Genomic DNA, 13,442 nt, shown 5'->3' with positions numbered 1-13,442 from the left:
AAAACAAATTGACGGAACTAGAAAATGATCTGGCGATTCTCTAATTTCTAAGTATACTAATAATAACAAACGTCTTTATGCCTGTTTCGTCGACTTTAAAAAAGCCTTCGATTGTGTATGGCGCGAAGGTCTGCGATACAAACTACTCACCTCGGGAGTAGGCGGCAAATTTTACAGTCTTATAAAATCAATGTATTCTAACCCACAAACATGCATCAAAACCTCCTCTGGTCTAACACCACCCTTCGTCACGGACAAAGGTGTGAGGCAGGGCTGTAACCTCAGTCCGACCCTATTCAACCTGTTCATAAATGATTTAGTCAAGATTTTAGATAGTCCAGAATGCGTGCCACCTTCCCTACATAATTTATTCATTTCCTGCTTGCTCTATGCAGATGATGTCGTAATTTTCTCGGAAACCGAGAAAGGACTCCAATGTGCCCTTGACAAACTAAACACTTTCTGTACAAATTGGAAACTCCAGGTTAACCTGAAAAAGACCAAAATTGTACTTTTTAACAAAACAGGGCGCATATACAGAAATACAAAATTCCTGCTCGGCTCAGAAAATATAGAAATTACTACGTCGTACTGCTATCTAGGTCTGTTGTTGTCCTCATCTGGCAGTTTCTCACTAGCTAAGAAACAACTTGCTTTAAAAGGTCGCAAAGCTGTTTTTAGCATCAAATCTCTTATCCGCTCTCAAATCTCATTAAAAGCTTTACTAAGGATCTTCGACGTGTGCATCAAATCAATAATGTTATATGGTTGTGAAATCTGGGGAAAAGATTTTTCAAATGACAACTGTCCTATTGAAACTGTCCATAATCGCTTCTGTAAAAACATTCTTGGGGTACACAGAAACGCTAGCAACGGAGCATGCAAAGCAGAGCTCGGTAGACTGTCACTAGACACAGCCGTATCGGTACGCCTAGTCAAGTATTGGTTAAGACTGAGGCAACTAGACGCTAATACACATCCCCTACAAGTCGACGCTTTACTATCTCAAAAACATATGTTAAAAATGTGCTACACCATGTGAAAGAAATACTTGACCACAGTGGTTTCTCATATATCTGGCATAACGACAACGTAGATCTCGATAAGCAACACATATGTACATTACTTAGAAGTAGACTCTCTGACATGTATATCCAAACCTTTCTTCACAATCTCTCTGTTGATGTCGGTAAGCTAAGATTTTATAGACATCTGAAACCTGTATACACAATGGAACGTTATCTTCACATCAAAGACTTCGATGTTAGATCTGCCATATGTAAGCTTAGAGTTAGCGCTCATACATTAGAAATAGAAAAGGGTAGATACAAACAATTGCCTGTTAACGACAGAATATGTAAATATTGTACAGGAAACGCAGTGGAGGATGAAATGCACTTTATTTGTCACTGCCCTCATTATAGCACCGAAAGAGATCAGTTATTTGAAATGGTCACCAAAATGTTCCCCAGCTTTATTCACCTTCCCAGCCTACAAAAAACTGCATTTCTATTAACACCTCCCAATTCATATATATCGCAAAATGTCGGCCATTTCATACTCCACTGCACACGGAAAAGAAGTCAAACCCAACAATAATTACAAATGTATAGCATTAGCATCACTTATTATCATTCTACTGTTCACTGTTGTTATTATGTTCTTGCAATTAGCCCTCGGGCATGAATTTGCAATAAACTTTCTATTATGATATTGTATATTAAGTTAGATCCTGTTATGCTGAGGTCACATTTCCAAACCGGGGCCCGGCCGGGAACGAAAAGTACGATATAAAAGTCAACAAAACACAGAAACGTTTGCGATTATAACCATTGGCACTATATCTATATACTCTTGATATAAATTGTTAATTTTTCGTTCATACAGACAGCCCGGCCGGGCCTCGCTTTGGAAATGTGACCTAAGCATTACTAACGCCAAGAACGATACTATATATAAACGGTTATCTGCAAGATTAAGATTTCATAATATTTTTTTTTATTTGAGTAAGTTGCAGATCTTACAGTATCTGAGTGCAGTGTCCATTCTGGGTATGTGTATCTGTACGGCCGGTATTACCGCCCCTCGGTGTATATATAACACACAACTTCGCAGGCATGCGGCGTGGTGGCAGCTACACCGAATGGCTCGTTACATCTATCTTACTCTAAACATTGTTTTAAGCTAACAGTCTAGTGATGCTGCCCCTACTGTACTTGGTTACAGTATTAGAACCTTAAAAACTTTGCTTGAGACAACACATTCTAGAAATGCCATAGAACGGCTGTTCTACAAGAGGCACTGTTTTGTTTATCGTATTTACCAGCGTTATTAGATCTAAATAGAGATACTAGTAGTAGGTTAAATAAGTATATCGTATAGGTAAAACTTCATGTTAGCAGACAGTTTTATATCACCACATTCTGTACTCATTGTTGTCGTCAATGTGTGTTTGCAATTAGCCGTCGTGCATGAACTTGCACTAAAGAACTCTATATACATGTCGTACATGTTTACATAGATGAGACCACACTTACATGTATATCTTAGCCTTGATCATGATAAGCAAACCAACTCTAATGCAATAATGTACTAATATCCTTATCACAATGCTACATTGCAACAATCTACAGGGTAGATTTAGATGGTTTATATCAAATGTAAGATTGCTAAACAACAGTTGCCATAGAATTAAATCTAAAATGACAGATCGGTGGCAGATTGGATTAAAACATCACACATATGTTGGATAAAACAGTGTACGTTGTATGATAAGCATGTTTATGTTTATTAGAAACTCAATTAATAAAAGAAAACAATTCCTTGCTAGTCTTCCTGGATCATGGAGTCCTGTTCATTAAAATTACATCATGATAACATAACAATGCCACCATCATCACTTAATAACTACAATATATACAACACTACAATATAACAAATACACAATGTTTACTAAATGACTACAATATATACAGCACTACAATATAACAACTACACAATGTTTACTTAATACCTACAATGTATACAACACTACAATATAACAACTACACAATGTTTACTAAATTACTACAATACATACAACACTACAATATAACAACTACACAATGTTTACTAAATGACTACAATGTATATACAAGGACATTATACACATTATATACATCTGTGTATAATGTCCTTGGTACTAGTATATACAAGATCCAATTCGCGACCCACGGGTTTATTGCTTAAATGATATTCAGCGCTGATCTAGTTACTTTGTAAGAATATTGGGGGGATTAATTTGATATCGTTTGAAGCTAGCGACCCCCGACAGGCTCCGTGGGTCGTCAATCGGATCTTCTAAGGTCGGGATCTTCTCTGGTATACTGTCCCTTTATTTCGACCAATGTCTACTGGTCCTTACATGCTGATGTTGGCAAACAACTGGCCTTCCCGGCAGATATCATCGACACGAACCTAAGACCAGACTTGATCCTGTTTTCTAGGAAAACGACCCAGGTAGTGCTGCTAGAATTGACTGTTCCCCGGGAGGACAGGATGGAAGAAGCGAACGAGCGGAAACGAATGAAGTATCAGGAACTGGTGAGCAGATGTAGAGAGAAAGGTTGGAAGACCTGGTACTTCCCAGTGGAAGTAGGATGCAGGGGTTTCATAGGACAGACCTTGTGGAAGGCACTGGGACAGTTAGGAGTAACAGGAAAGAAGAGGAGAGAAGTAACTAAGAGAGTCACCAAGACTACCGTCGATGCCTCACTCTGGGTATGGACACTGAGGACTACCACCCAATAACCACTCGCCGGGCAGCGAGTGGCCGTCGCTGTCGCCCCGCTGGCTAGAGACGTACTGCAACAAGGGGCGAAACGTCAAGGAAAGCCAGTTTGCAGCTGATGACGGCGAGTGGAGAGCAGAGTCCGACCCTCTGTATGATGTAAGCTACATATCCGCGGTGCCTGGTAGATGCTATAGTCACGCACCTAGCGGCCATGACGAGGAAAGACAGCCCAAAGCCCCATCCACTGCAGTAGGTCACATGACAAGACAATACGTTACGTGCCTAGAGTTGCCAAGACAACTTCTCCGTCTTCCGAGTCACGTCTTCCGAGTTCGAGCTCAGACAACGCGCGCGCAAGCTGTGTCCACAACGACAGCGGTCATTCAAAATGGCTGAAAACGCGAATGAAGCTCTGCTGCATGCTGCTAAAATCGGCAGCATTCAAGGCGTGAAAACAGCTCTGAAAGCAGGTAAGATAGTCTCTACAAGGCGCACAAGATTGCAAAATTGTACTCCTCTGACATACTCTTTAGTCTATTTCTACTATCAACGTTAAGATTTTACGCAAAATGTAAATCCATGTACAGCATAGAGCGATATCTTGATGTACAACATAGAGCGATATCTAGATTTCGAAAATACTATTTCTTCGGGGGCAATGGGAGTTAATTGCCTCCGAAGAAATCTGACTGGAGATTATATCCGGAACTTTGAAGCCTGATAGAGGATCACCATAGGATCTGCTTGGAGATTGCAATAAGTACACGTTGCGTAGGCCCGGGACCCACTCACACCGGGAAGGACCCGCAACTCTTTTCGAGCACGGTGTTTCGAGAACTGTGGTTGACCCTCGAGGTGTGGCTCTCCAAACACTACTCTCCATCAGACTCATCGACCTACAAAAGAAGGTATCTGACCAGGGGAGATGGTCGGCCAGAGAAGGACTCTGAAGCGCAATTGGCCTGCATGGATCTTTGTAGGTCGATTTCTACTATTTACTTATGCTGGGGTCACATTTCCAAGCCGGGGCCCGGCAGGGCTGTTTCGATTAATGAAAAATCAACAATTTTCATAAAGAATATACGTAAATAGTTCCATTGTTGATATTTTTCAACCTTTCTGTGCTTTGTTACGTTTTATACAATTTTTTTCGTTCCAAATGACTACCCGGCCGGGCCCCGGTTTGGAAATGTGACCTAAGCATTAATAGGGCTACAAAGGAGTCTGGTGGAGACTACTCAAACACGGGGCCTCCAGCCTTACGTCCCATCCGAGAGGACGTCCGCGGCCGGTAATGCTTAGGTCACATTTCCAAAGCGGGGCCCGGCCAGGCTGTATGTATGAACGACAAATTACCAATATATATCAAGAATATACAGAAATAGTGTCCATGATTATTGTCAAACACTTTTTCTGTGTTTTGTTGTCTTGCATATCGTAGTTTTCGTTCCCAAACGCTGCCCGGCTGGGCCCCGTGTTTGAATTGTGACCTCAGCATAAGTTGACTGTCTTGTGTGCGACTTAAACTAACTGTAATGACCAAACGCAGGTGCGGACATTGACTACGCCGGCGCCCGGGACGGCCATGAGATCACCGACGCAACAGCTCTGTACATCGCTTCCTTCGTGGGACATGCCGGTGTAGTGAGACTGCTGATTCGCAAGGGGGCGTCTTTAACGAAGAGATCCATTGGAAAATCTAATTCTCCCCTTCTTATAGCAGCGGCCAAAGGTAGGTCGTCGATGAAAAAAAAAACAACAACAGTTCAAAGACTATCATGAAAGTTTATCTGTGCTGGTAGTTACATGTTTAAAGTTAAAACTTCTGGTCCAACACAAAAAATTCTCTCACATAGAGCTTTCGACCAGTCACTCTGGTCTTCCTCAGTAGACTGACCCAGTGAGGCTTGTCATGTGGCTTCTTTGAAGTGTGACGTCAACACTGGGTCAAAGGTGTCTGGTAGACGATGTCGGCCCCCAACCCACTAAACAAGACTTTTTTCTTGAGAGGGGTGAAGGAAGCCATATACATCAGGCCAGGGCCCATCACCCTACATTGAACCGCGAAGGGGGCCGACATCGCGGGTATGCATCTTTAGTCTCCACTTTTCTATACGTTTGTCATGTGTCTGTTATGTCTTGACCTGTACCTAGCCTAGCCTGGTATCCAGTCTGATCGTGGTCGGGGCCGAAAGAGCTCTGTCCCGCCCGCCTCACATAGGTTTCCCCGTGTATTTCACGAGAGATTGATTAGCCCTCCACGAACAGTCTATCGTGTTGGGGGAAACCAAATCCCCAAGCATACTGTCTCTTATTAGCGTAACTCTCCTACCGGGACGGTCTGTTACACTGGGCGGGGGAAGCTATTAGAGCCCCCGAAGACACAACCTGCCTGAACACCCCAATACCCACAATCACGTACGACTGGATACCAGGCTATACCTAGCCCGTCGTGGCATGAATGTACAATAAAGGTATTTCATTTCATTTCATTTTATAAAACGCTACTTGATTCATTTTTCACATCACAAATCCAACCCAGGGTACACAGAAGTGGTGGAGTTGCTGGTGCGTCACGGCGCAACATTAGACACAAGGGATGCCTACCAGAGGACGCCGCTCATGGTGGCCTGTTCTTACAAACAGGTCGACGTAGCTCGGCGACTGATCGAGTTCGGAGCAAGAGCTGATTTGACTGACGCCAAAGGCTTGACGGCCCAACAGTAAGTGAGAATGAACGACTGTCTCTTCCAGATACGAAAGTATAGTTTGCTTTAGGCCACAGCAAGTAAATTTTGTGGATGGCGTCCTCCACAGACTCCAAATTTAATGCGAGCGTGCGAAAAAAAAACAAGGCGGGTCGAGAAAAACAAGGTCCCTACATTTTGAAATTTTAACTCAATTATTGTACAAATGGTTTTGATTCAGTGATAACATCACATATACACAGCCAGCAGCACATATCACCGCATCAAAGTAAGAAACGAAACATTAAATCAGAGCCTTTCTTGCCTACTTCTCGCCACACAAAATTGAAAACGTGCACATGGCGGATTTTTTTAAGAATCTTTGACTTGTTGTGCAGACTTCTGCTGTAATGTTTTCCTCAAACCAATTCTAATGCTATTACATTTGTACCCAATTAGGCACTGCGAACGGGACGTAGAACTGACGAAGCTGGTACAAGAGGCACTGCAGACCAGGCTGCTGAGATGCTGCAACACTACATGTGGCAAACCGGGATACAGGTAGGTTTCGTTACCCCCTTTTCTGGGTTGTGGATATTGTTTTCGATGTGTCTGTCTGTGTTTGTGTCTGTCTGTGTCCTCAGATAAAAGGGGGTACGCTCACTCGCGGTGGTTTTATTCGGTGGTTATAGCTACGACAATGCTTTATCACAGTATATACACCTCGGAGCGGGTCATTGAGTAACTCTTAATTATGAAGCAAGTGGCAGGACAGAGAGGCTGTTCACCATACATGTACATAGAAATGTGTTTAATATAAGTAAGAATAAACAGAGCAGCATTTGTTAGGCTAGACAATGTGGAGGTAAACATTATGCAGTTGCAAATAGCACCTTGTCCAATTCCTCCGTATTTGTAGTCTACGATTTTAATTTAAAAAAGGTTTTCAACAGTTGAAAACCTTTTTCTATTCAAACATTTCATGACCAAACATGGCGACGGCATACTCAAGTACAAATACAGAACATGACAATACTCATTTTCACTTGAGTTAAGTGAGGAAAGTCGTGTAAAGTGCCTTTCCCAAGGGCACAAGATCGGCAGCATGTCAGGACTCGAACCCGGGACCTCTTGGTTCGACCCCACAACTTTCCGGAATTCTTTTCAGTTTAACTGTTACGGTCTTTTCTCTCCAGGTCCACCCTGAAGCTGTGTGCCCGGTGCAAGCTGACCCGGTACTGCAGCCGAGACTGTCAGAAACAACACTGGTCTGTCGGACACAAGAAGAGCTGCGGACATGACACGTTCTCTGACGATGGCTCAAACCCCTACCTAAAATTTTCCAAGTTGAAGACTGTCAAACAAAAATATGTGCAAATATAGCTTAGGACAAGTGTATCAAACTGTGCTCTACCGACTTCACAACTTTTTGCATGTTCAACTTTGGTTGAAATGCCCAAACATCACTTCAGGGTACTCTCCAAGCAGAGGTTGTAGGGAAATGATCGTTAGCTTTTTATATATGGCCGTTTTTTGTCGCTAATCCCACCAACAAAAATATTGTTTTGGGCGGCTGAGTAGTGGACTTGTCTGTACCCAGGATCTTGCTCCTAGCTTGTTAAACTCATTGGTCTGTAAATTGCTTTGGTTGGTGATTTTGGCCGATGTTCATTGAAAGCTGATGAAGAACTGTAATAACGACCAATTGAAACAATAAACACAACACGTTCAAGAACAAAGTAAACCGTCTTTTTATGTTTCCTTCTATCATGCCGTCGAAATTCCAGCAAACTGTGTATATGGCAGACCCAATTACTAAGTACTCTCTAAGCAGAGGTTTGGGTTTTGTGTTATTTTTGGCGTGTTTTAGACTTCTTTTTATTGGGGTTTATTTTTTGTGCTGGAATTTTCAGGTAAAAAATAAAAATAAAAAGTCTAAAAACACCCCAAAAATAGCCCAAAACCCAAACCTCTGCTCAGAGAGCTAGAGTAAGACCCAATCACTATTGGATCTTAACCTTCTCAGATGTCACACGAAAGTATTGTATCAAAGGTAAAGGCTACAATAAGTTCCACCAGGCTTGTCTGTGGGGAAACCGATCGGGAAATGTAGCCTCTACCAGGAAGTGGCTGGAAGAGCAGAAACTGGCTAAATAGATAACAAATTTCTACTCTAGCCAGCCTTTACAGGGCTTCGGGAAGCGGTCGGAAAAAGAAGAAAATTGCCAAATAGAGAGAGATGACATGCCAGGGGAGTTGGTCCACTAGAGAGTAAAGTACTTGTCAAGCGGACCAACTCCCCCGGCATGTCATCTCTCTATTTGGTCAATTTCTACTCTTTCTAGCCGCCTCCCGAAGCCTGGTAGAGGCTACGCGATCTGACCCCCGTGGGAAGGCCTGGTGGAGGCTAAGCCCCGCCCACTGCAATAGCTGACGTAGCCAGATGTAGGTCACGTGGCCAGTTCTCCCCACGCCTCTTCACACTTCTGACAGTCTTCAGTTCAAACTCCGGCAGCGACACACAAGCTGTGCCCACAACAACAACAGCGGTCCTGAGTGACGACATGGCGGAAAACGCGAACGAAGCTCTGCTGTACGCTGCTCAGAACAGCTGTCTACAAGGCGTTAAAGATGCTCTGAAAGCAGGTAAGCTAGCCTACACAAGGCACCCAAGATTGCAAAATTGTACTCCTCTGACACACTCTTTAGTGTATTTCTACTATCAAAGTTAAGATTTTTAATACGCAAAATGTAAATCCATGTACAACATCTCCAAGACGTAAGGGCAGCTCTGAAAGCCCGTAAAAGCACGTATTCGTTTTAATAGCCTCTACAAGCAAGGACGTTCAACAGAGAAAGACATCAAATGTTGCAGGTTATGTACCTTCCGGTAATCTCGTAGCAGATTTCTTCCGGGGCAAGGGGAGTTTAGCGAGAGGTGCTAACTAACAGTCTACCCTTGCTAGCCTCTACCAGGCTTCGGGGGCAGTTTGACGCACCTGACAAACCGTTCTCTAAAGCGCAGACCAATTCCCCTGGCATGTTATCTCTCTATTTGGCCGATTTCTACTCTTTCCGACCGCCTCCCGAAGAGGCTATACCCTTGGCCTGATTACGCGTAATTACGTTATAAGGACGTTACATTAACAAGCTCCTTGATTTTAGTGTTATAATTTCCACAAGTGTTGTTTGAGTTTGAACTTGTTTGAAAAAATGGCTTCATCGTAAACCAGAAGATCATTATTGAAATGAAAGTAGGTTTAAACCTCCTTGTTGAAATGTAGATCAACAGATTAAATCAACAGATTAGGACTCGCGCACAAGTGTGAAGTGCAGCGCACTAGCGACACCTTTTGATGTTTCACCGATTGTGTACTACTAGGTAATATTTGCATACAAGCTCGAACAAGGGAATTCTAGCACGACTGTTGTTGGTCTTTTGTTCACATCACAATACTATTAAAGTAACTATGTTCCCAGCAGTCTCATTCACAAATGCTATTAGGATAGCGTAAAAGCCTTGTGTATCTCTGTATATTGTGTAGGACACAGTCCGACACACAATATACAGATATATAACCTAGCCTCCTTTTCAGGCGTTCCAGGATCGGTCCTTTTTTTCGTTCTTTTTTTTGTGGGGGGGGGGGGGGAGGGGAGGGGTATTTTCTGATCAAACGCAGATCGCACGCAATAGAAGCTCCGAACCCTACATATATCTCCGTGGAACGACCGATCCGGGAACGCCTGAAAAGGAGGCTATATAACTGCCCCTTAGGCGTAACACACCAGCTTCGCAGGCACGCGACGCGGCGACTTGTTATACACTCAATCTCAGTGCCCATCCCTAGTAGTAATTCAGGTTTACTAACGCAGACTGTAACCACCAAACCCAGGTGCCGACGTTGACTACGACCAGTTGGGACGCGGACGTGTGATTGAACAAACGTCTCTCTTCCTGGCTTCCGTCTACGGGGATGTGGACATCGTGAAGCTGCTGATCCGCAAGGGGGCGTTCGTGTCGAAGAGAGCCTCAGGAACATCATCCGCGCCCCTTCATGCAGCAGCGAGCCAAGGTAGGTCGTAGATTTATGAAAATAATGATACCCGAGTCGAAGCTAAAACTAAACATTCACTCTACGGACCTACAGACCCTCAGTGTTGGTGTGCTTCAGCGTTTTAAGACAGCGTACGCTCTTAAAATGCTGGTGAATCTGTCTAGGTGGTGTAGCAACAGCTTGTTATGTGCTTGCTTATGTATCGACACCTTCGACGCCAGGTGGCGCAAACTGTCCTATTCATTTGTCAAGCGCCTTGTATACACAGCATTGTATACACGCTTTGTCATTTGGACGTGTTTACATGGAGCCTCTACTGGCCGCATTTTTAAAACATCTGTATGTGATTTGTGTATCTGTACTTGTTTTTGTATTGACACTGTTTTTATATTGGCCTCTGGCCTGAAGCAAATAATAAATAAATAAACTAAAGCTAAACTCAACATGTGACGTCTTTGAGCTGGGCGAGCAAAAGACCACGGATTATCTGGGGGAAAACGGGAAGTTAACGATAAGCGGATAACGGTTGACGTTCATCATGGTTTTCATGATGCGTAATATTTAGTATTACGTCTTCCATGGGTTACAAAAGATAAGTCAAACCCTTCAGACATACTAGTAGCTCCAGACGACTACCTTTTATCATGATTAGCCACTGCTGTATTTAATTTGTTAACCGTTTCATTGTTTTTATCCTTTTTACCTCGGGGAGGAACTTGCAATAAACTCAATTATTTTCTTTCTCACCTCTTGGAATGTAACGTTGCTTATGACTTTTCTCACGTCGCAACTTCACCCCAGGGCACACAGAAGTGGTGGAGTTGCTGGTGCGACACGGCGCAACGTTAGACATCCGGGACGCCTCCCAGATGACCCCACTCATGGTTGCTATCCAATACAAACAAGTGGGCACCGCTCGGCAACTGATTGAGCTTGGGGCGAGAGTTGATCTGACCGCCAATCAGGGCGCGACCGCCAAGGGGTAAGTTTCGACTGATACGAAAGTATTGTTTTGGGTGGCTGAGCTCTGGGCAGCCCGTTGGTGGGGGGGGGGTGAGATTGACAGGCAGAATGACAGGTCAAAAGGCCATGGGGTAAACTTGAGTCAAGAGTAGGTTGACAGCACGTGGGTGGGGTGAAGATATTATTAGGCAGATTGGGTAATCTCCAAGCAGATCCTAGGGTGGCATAAGAGTACCAAATTGGCCAGGCAGTATCCATTGTCCAGAGAGGGTCCAATGCGCCAATGGACACTGCCTGGCCAATTTGATACTGTATTGTGCCACCCTAGGATATGCTTGGAGATTAGGTCAAAAGGTCAAGCACGGGAAATGGGGTGAGCATATAAAGGTCATGAAAAACCAAAATACATGTCTAAAGTCTCCCATTTCCTGCTCACATTTCCACTAGGCTCTGCGAGTTTTACCTATTTGGAGAAAAGTACCACAGCGCACGTAAAGAGCTGACGGAGCTGATACAAGAGGCGATTGAGACCAAGCTGCTGAGATGCTGCAACCCTACATGTGGCAAACCGGGCTACAGGTGGGTTGTGTTACATCCAGGTGCTGTGATATTGTTTTCAATGCGTATGAGTGTGAGTGTGTGTGTCAGTGTGTGTGTGTGTGTGTGTATGTGTGTGTGTCTGTGCGTATGTGTGTGTGTGTATGTCAGTGTGTGTGTGCGTGTATGTGTGTGTGTGTGTGCGCGTGTATGTGTGTGTGTGTGTGTGTCAGTGTGTGTGTGTGTGTGTGTGTGTCTGTGTGTGCGTGTACGTGTGTGCGTGTACGTGCGTGTCTGTCTGTCTGTGCGTGTATGTGTGTGATGACGGTAACTAGGGGCAAAACCATTTGGAGTCATTCAGCATAAACTTTTTTCTGCCTACTTACCACAGTATTGAATACCTTGTGTTCCCTCCTCTCCAGGTCCACCCTGAAGCTGTGTGGCCAGTGCAAGCTGACCCGGTACTGCAGCCGAGACTGTCAGAAACAACACTGGCTGAGCGGGCACAAGAGGAGCTGCGGACATGACGCGTACACCGGCGCCGAACCAAACCCCCTCCTAGAATTGGCCAAGTTGATGACAAGGAACCCCAAACTTATATAGCTTAGGGCATGTACCACAAACGTAACCGTCTACAGACTCAACAACTTTTTGAATGTTGAACCTTGGTATGAAATGTCCTGGGTTATCACTCCGTGGTATCAAAGAATTGTTTTGGATGGATCGCATTTCCTTCTCTATCGTTAGGTTACTAGTAGTGATAATTTAATAGCCTGTCATGGAATATTGTCACGGTTATACGTTTTGTATTCTCGGACAACATATTTTAGTGAATAGACAGAGAGAGAGAGAGAGAGAGAAAGAGAGAATAGACCATCAATAAACACGTACAAGAGCAAAGTGAATCGTCTTTTCGTGTTTCCTCCGTATAATACCGTAGAAAGTCCAAGAAGACCGTTTACCTTCTCAAATTTATAAATGTAAAAAAATGTACGGGCTTTTTATGGGGAGACGGATCGGGAAATTTTAGCGTGTACTAGTCTTTGGAAGTGACAGGAAAGAGGCAGGAATCGGCCAAATATATAAATTATTATAACATGCCAATTTCTACTTTACCAGCCGCTTCCGAAGCCTGGTAGAGGCTAGGCGAAATTAACCTCCCCGCGGACTGACTCTCCCTTTTAACGATCCGTACTACCCCTAGCCTCTACCAGGCTTCGGGAGGGGGTAGAAAGAGTAGAAATTGGCCAAATAGAATCGGAAAACATGTCAGGGGAGTTGGTTCGCTAGAGAGTACTTAGTAAGTTAGTACAGCTTGCCCCACTCTTTGGCCTCTTTCCTACCGCCTCCCGAAACCTGGTAGAGGCTACTATTCCCTCCCCCGTGGGAAGGCCTGATGGAGGCTAAGCCCCGCCCACTGCAATCACT

General features: G+C 44.0%; 1 protein-coding gene across 1 annotated transcript; it reads left to right on the top strand.

Annotated features, from left to right (window-relative positions):
* The first annotated feature begins 3,415 nt into the window (after nt 1-3,415).
* Nucleotides 3,416-12,698, top strand: LOC109466473 (ankyrin repeat, PH and SEC7 domain containing protein secG-like). The gene is made up of 11 exons (XM_019764193.1): nt 3,416-4,242; nt 5,322-5,504; nt 6,315-6,495; nt 6,919-7,020; nt 7,656-7,830; nt 8,486-8,498; nt 8,953-9,105; nt 10,353-10,532; nt 11,316-11,496; nt 11,925-12,056; nt 12,437-12,698. The coding sequence occupies exons 1-11, from the start codon at nt 4,161-4,163 to the stop codon at nt 12,615-12,617; spliced, it is 1,563 nt and encodes a 520-aa protein (XP_019619752.1). The 5' UTR covers nt 3,416-4,160; the 3' UTR covers nt 12,618-12,698.
* The last annotated feature ends 744 nt before the right edge of the window (nt 12,699-13,442 follow it).

This window comes from Branchiostoma belcheri, unplaced genomic scaffold, assembly GCF_001625305.1.
Source record: "Branchiostoma belcheri isolate BF01 breed outbred unplaced genomic scaffold, Haploidv18h27 scaffold168, whole genome shotgun sequence".
NCBI classification, from domain to species: domain Eukaryota; kingdom Metazoa; phylum Chordata; class Leptocardii; order Amphioxiformes; family Branchiostomatidae; genus Branchiostoma; species Branchiostoma belcheri.
Note: the sequence above shows the minus strand (reverse complement) of the source record. Positions and strands in the feature narration are given on the sequence as shown.